The sequence below is a fragment of the Giraffa tippelskirchi genome, chromosome 1, assembly GCF_054371585.1.
Source record: "Giraffa tippelskirchi isolate mGirTip1 chromosome 1, T2T-mGirTip1v1.2.pri, whole genome shotgun sequence".
Classification (NCBI taxonomy): Eukaryota; Metazoa; Chordata; class Mammalia; order Artiodactyla; family Giraffidae; genus Giraffa; species Giraffa tippelskirchi.
In genome coordinates, this window is record NC_137275.1 from 121,402,359 (window position 1) to 121,409,096 (window position 6,738).

Consider the following 6,738-nt stretch of genomic DNA (forward strand, 5'->3'; position numbering starts at 1 on the left):
GGAAGCACAAGTATGTCCTTTTATAAAGACGTTGATTTATTTTTCAAAGCAATTCTGTAGCATCACCAGTCTTGAATCATATTTTTGTTGCTTAATTACTAGTTTCAGAAAAAAATAGAAGCATAGCTAAAAAGTAAGAAAGAGTATTATGCTTTTTTCCATGATAGAATATGCTCATTAAATAAAATTTAAGAAATAGAGGGAATTATGTATATACATATGATAAACGGTGTTCTAAATACTGCTTTTTACCTTAACAAAAAAGATAGGTACAGTATGATTATGATTTGGTTTGCTTAAAAATGCTTAATCCATTCCCTATGTAATTGCATTTTATTCATTTCTATAACTCCTTGGTTTTCCTCTGTGTGTAATTATCACAATTACAGTCAATTCTAGTTTGATAAAGATTTGACAATATGAATGATGCAAAATGAGCATTCTCAGATGCGTTCCTTGACACACATATGCATACATTTCTTCTGGTACATGCTTAAGGGTAAAATTTTCTTGATGAAGGCAGGCTGTGTGGTAATATGCTGTATAATTCATACACCAGCATCAGGTGAGAGCTTTCATTACTCCACATTCTTTACGTATGTGATAGGGTTAGTCTTGTTTATTTCATCCTTGTAATGAATGTGTCATAGATTTCATTTGGTTTTAATCTGGTTTAATTTGCATTTACTGGTTGCTAATGAGTTATTTTCTTCTTTTTTCTGGGCATTTGGATTTTTCTGTCTTGTGAAATGCATCTTTAAGTCTGTTGTCAATTTTTCTCCTGAATTTTTGATGCTTTTGATTTAGAGAACTCCTTTAATTATAGTATATTTAAGCATTTTATGTTGAAAAATTTCACTCTGAATAGCAGTATTTCTTAGTCCAGGAAGTGCAACAGATTAATGTTTACATTGTGACTAATAATTTTATCAAAAACACTTTTCTTGCACCAAAGTCATGAAGTTAATAAACATTATCTTGGAAAAGACTCATTGTTATGCATTTTACTTGAGTTTACAAATTATCTGAGATTACATTTTAAAATAAATTTTGTGAAGTGAGGGTCAAGCTCTTTTTTTTGCACAATTATATATAATTAAATTGATATAATTTATTAAAAGGCCATCTTTTCTACAGTTTCTGCAGTATGAACTTTTGCTTATTCAAGTGTGCCCATACTCTATAGTCATTTAACAAGTATTTTCTAAAGCTTTCCATATGCAGTAATCTTCGATAGCGGAAATCTTTTGTTTTTAAGTAAGTTATAACAATACAGAGGGAGACAAACTAGAATATACATTATGAACTTTGGATAAAAATACTGAGAGGCCAATTGATAGATAAAATATACTATATTGTTTTAGTACTTTGGCCACCTGATGCAGAGAGCCAACTCAATGTAAAAGACCTTGATGCTAGTAAAGATGAAGGCAAAATGGAGGAGACAGCAAAGGATGAGATGGTTGCATATTAATAGTGTCACTGACTCAATGAACTCTGAATCTGAGCAAATTCTGAGACATAGTGGAGGACTGAGGAGCCTGGCAAGCTATGGTCCATGAAGACACAGAGTCGGACATGACTTACCAACTGAACAACAACAACAGTTCAAACAAGCAGTGAATTTTTGCTGACAGAGACTAGTCCATTAAATATGAGATCGGCAAAGGAATTAATTTCTTATAAATACAAACACTAGGGAGGTAATCCTGATGTCAGAAAGTCAAGCATAAAATGGCAAGTTCATAAGGATAATCAATTTATATTAATACAGGAAGCGAAATTTCAAATAATGTCCGATTAAGACAAGAGCAGAACTAACTGGGGAAAAAGATCACTAGCTCAAAGCAGTGGATAAGATGTTAAACATTAAGGCAGTCATTTTCTCAAGGCTGTCGTGACATCCTTATTCCTCAGAGTATATATCATGGGATTAAATGTCAGGGTGATGTTGTATAGAAAGGAGAAAAAATCTTTCCTGTAAAATTTCTGGAATCATGTCATAAATAGGTAATGGTTCTAGGTCCACAAAACAAAGGCTCAACTATGGGGCTTCCCAGGTGGCACTAACAGTAAAAAACCTATCTGCCAATGCAGGAGACGTAAGAGACACAGGTTCGATCCCTGTGTAGGGAAGATCCCCTGGAGAAGGGCACAGCAGCCCATTCCAGTGTTCTTGCCTGGAGAGTCCCATGGACACAGGAGCCCGGTGGGCCACAGTCCATAGGGTTGCAGAGAGTCGGACACAACCAAAGCAACTTAGTGCACACACTGTGATGTGAGGTGACCAGGTGGAGAAAACTTTGGCTCATCCCGTTGCTGATGGCAACATAGGATGGAGAAGTGATTTTACTGTAGGAGCCAAGTATCAGCTGAAAAGGGATCATGACAAAGGATACACTAATGGTACAACTACAGAGACTGACATCTCTTTCAGAAGAACATTGCCACAGGCCAGCTTGTAGTTAGATCCAAAAAATGACAGAGGGAAAATCTGGCATGTTTGCCTTATCCTGACTGTAACACCGCTGATCCAGGAGCCAAGCATCATCAGCTGAATACAGAGCTCCTGGTTTATAACTAGAGGAAGTTGTGAAAGTTATAGTTGGCCACATAGCAGTCATGGGTCATAACTGTCAAGACCAAATATTCTGTGTTCCCAAGAAAACAAATAAAATATATCTTTGTAGTGCAGGCAAAAAATATATATTTTCTGACTGTGAAGGTTTATGAATATTCTAGATTTCCAGGAAGGAAAAGTTACTGAGGAAGAAATACATGGGAATTTGAGAGTCTGGTCAACCCTGATTATAAGAATATTGTTGTTGCTTCTCACCAGTATAATCACATAAAAAAGGAAATTATTACAAAGAGAAACACTCAGACATTGGGAATAACAGAAAAATCAAAAAGAACCAGTGTTATCACTGAAGTGAGATGTGCTTCTTGGTTGTGTGTGTGTGTGTGCTTGATGTTCTTTCTGTGAAAAAAGTGAAATCAGTAATTTTTATTTTTATTTTATATAGTAATTTTATTTTACATAGTGTAGCTATATATAAATATATGTATTTGTTGTTGTTTTTCAGTCTTCCAGTCATGTCTGACTCTTCGCAACCCTATGGACTGCAGCACTCCAGGCCACCCTGTCCCTCACCATCTTCCCGATTTTGCCCAAGTTCATGTCCATTGCATCCGTGATACCATTCAACCATCTCATCTTCTGTTGCCCTCTTCTCCTTCTGCCCTCAATCTTTCCCAGCATCAGGGTCTTTTCTAATGAGTCGGCTGCTTGCATCAGGTGACCAAAGTATTGGAGCTTCAGCTTCAGCATCAGTCCTTCCAATGAATATTGAAATATATATGTTTATAGTATATAAAATCTTGCCTGGAGAATCCTAGGGACGGCGGAGCCTGGTGGGCTGCCGTCTATGGGGTCGCACAGAGTCGGACACGACTGAAGTGACTTAGCAACTTAGCATTATATAAAATATATATTATACATATGTAAAAGTGCCTATGTACATATATACCCATTTCATAATCTTAAATTTATCTCTGTTTGTAACTATTATTAAAGCCATTTTAGTCCTTTTTTAAAGACATGCTGCTGCTGCTGCTGCTAAGTTGCTTCAGTCGTGTCCGACTCTGTGCGACCCCATAGATGGCAGCCCACCAGGCTCCCCTGTCCCTAGGATCTCCAGGCAAGAACACTGGAGTGGGTTGCCAGTTCCTTCTCCAATGCATGAAAGTGAAAAGTGAATGTGAAGTCGCTCAGTCGTGTCCGACTCTTAGCGACCCCATGGACTGCAGCCTACCAGGCTCCTTCATCCATGGGATTTTCCAGGCAACAGTACTGGAGTGGGGTGCCATTGCCTTAAAGACATGACTAAACATTATATATTCTGGCTCTGTTTAGTTCATAAAAAATATGCTATTTCTTTCAAACATCAAATATTATTTGGCTGATATTGAAATTTCTCTATTAGCTAAAATGTTGGGAGGCAATAAGAAAAGAAATGCAGTAATTTTCTTCCATATGTAGTTTTTATTTTCTGAACAAAATTTATTATTTTTGTGATGTGCATATTACTCTCTTTGTAATAAATCCATACTACAAAAAAGTATAAATAAATAAATAAGTCAGACATTATCTAAACTCGTGTCACTGTAAAGAAGGCCATTCTCTCTTCTAATACACATCCAGATATTGCTGGCATATATACATACCAACTAGAAAGATGCACATGTGAAAAGATATATGAATATATGGAAGCTGTCTCCCTTTGTTTTACAAAATAGAGTTTTGTTTTATACATGTATTTGTGTACTTACCTACATGTCTGAAAAGCTTGGGATTTCCTCACTGGTGTGGCTCTAAAACATTGTCTTGAGAGACTGTGCAGCATTACATGGTAAATGGACACCTATGAATAATATGTTCCAAATGAGAACAGCTTACCTTTGCTTTGCTAATGTTGTCTTTTACAGTATTAAAAAAGCTTTTAATAAACATCCTTGAACAAACACAATTAACCATCATTCTTGGGCAAATATTTTTATGAGGCTTCATTGATATAGGTTTTAAAGTAAAAAAAAAAAAAATTCTACATATTTTTTTAAATCACTGTTCCCAAAAGATACAGAATTTATTCCGGATGATTAGAATAAAAACACCATAATAAAAAGACTGCTTACACAGTGTATTATTTTCCTAGATCTATTGCAACAAATTATCACAACTTGAGTGGTTTAAGGAACAGATATTGAGTTTCTCACATCTTTAAAAGCCAGTGTCCCATTTCACAGTGTTGACAGGGTTTTCTTCCACAGACTCTAAAGGGATAGTCACTCCTTGCCTATTTCAGCTTTCGGTGGTTCTTGACCTGCTTTGCGTCATGGTTGTGTCACTCCCGGTTGCTTCCTCCACCTTCACGTGATATTCTTCTGTGTCGCTGAGTCTCTATTTTTAACGTAATCTCTCTTCCCCCCTTATAAGAACTAAGAACATTCATCATAGGATATAGTGCCCTTCCCTTAAATTAAGATAATCTTATTTCAAAGTCCTTAACTGAATTACATCTGCAAAGGCTTTTATTTTCCTAATAAGTTCAGGTTTGCAGGTTGTAACCTGACATATATTTAGAGGGATCAACATTCAACCCAATGCAGTTTATAGTTTAAATTCCTAATATTCCTAATACTAAGGAGATACTTCAAAAGCAAAACATGAAGCTACAAGCCGGAGAAAGTGGTGTCACTAGAGAACAGTCAGCATTGAGGTAACGAAGGATTCTTTCATGGTTTGTACTCTGAAAGGGATATGGACAGTTGCAAAACAGAGAAAGAAGGGAAAATTGTTAGAAAACACTCAGATTCCCCTACTCCCACCAACTTGGATGCGGTTATTATTTTCTCATCGTCTAAATCCAATCCTAAGTATAGAAAAGGACAATGAATACGCCTGAAGGAATGGGAAGTTTCAAGCAAATTTCTTACAGGGTATGACCATGATCATTAGTTATATCGCAGTTAGCTATCATTTTATTGATCAGGAAATCTCTTAACTCACTCTTTCCTAGTGAGAGGAAAGATAGGTCTTCAGAATAGATCATTGCCAAGGAGATAATGTGTGCTTTGATAACCCAGAAACCCTTAACTCTTTGAAACTAGGGTCCTTTTACATAATGTGAGATGGCAGTGATGATATTAACTATCATTTTATAGGAACACAGAAATAATACTAGATGATATTCTCTGATGTATTTACATGAGAAACATAGAAACAAATTGCTTTTGTCATTTCAAGCCTTCGAGTCAAGTTGATAATTTACTTAGTACTTTTCTCAGTGCTACAGTGATATCTTTGTTCCTCAGAATATATATAATGGGATTCAACGTTGGGATCAAAACTGTGTAGAAAAGAGAGATCAGCTTCCCAGTTTCTTCAGATTGATTTGGTTTGGGCTGTAAATAGGTGGTAGAGGCTGTGCCGTAGAATAAGACCACAACTGTGAGGTGAGACGAGCAGGTAGAGAAGGCTTTAGCCCTCCCTCTGGCGGATGGCAGTTTCAGAATGTTGGAGATGATTTTGCCATAGGAGACAACAATCAACAGAAATGGAACCATGATGAATACCACTGCAACTACATAGACTGCTATCTCATTCACAAATGTGTCCCCACAAGCAAGCTTGAAGACTGGGGGGAGGTCACAGAAAAAATGATTAATTATGGTAGACCCACAAAAGGGCAGAGAGAAAACCTGCCATGTTTGCCCAATTACAACAGGAACTCCACTGACCCAGGAGGCAGTGACCAGCTGGACACAGACCTGGGGGTTCATGATCAGACCATAGTGAAGAGGGTTACAAATGGCCACGTAGTGGTCATAGGCCATCACAGCCAGGAGGAGACACTCTAAACCTCCAAACAGAAGGACCAAACACATTTGTGTAGCACAGGCAATGAAAGAAATGTGCCCTTTCTGGTTCCGGGGGTCCATGAGCATTCTTGGGATAGTGACAGTTACATAACAGATTTCTAAAAGGGAAAAGTGGTTGAGGAAAAAGCACATGGGGGTCTGGAGAGTAGGGTCAATTCTTGTTATCAGTACAGTGACACTATTGCACATCCGGATGGTCAGATAGAGGACTAAAAATATCCCAAAAAGAATCCATTGGAAATTGGGAATATCAGAAAACCCCAAGAGGATAAACTCCATCATTGTAGTGATATTTGA

At 37.1% G+C, this 6,738-nt stretch overlaps 1 protein-coding gene across 1 annotated transcript; it reads right to left on the minus strand.

Moving 5' to 3' along the window:
* Nucleotides 1-5,814: 5,814 nt before the first annotated feature.
* Nucleotides 5,815-6,738, minus strand: LOC145534491 (olfactory receptor 10AG1-like). The gene has a single exon (XM_081562497.1). The coding sequence runs from the start codon at nt 6,721-6,723 to the stop codon at nt 5,815-5,817; it is 909 nt and encodes a 302-aa protein (XP_081418623.1). The 5' UTR covers nt 6,724-6,738.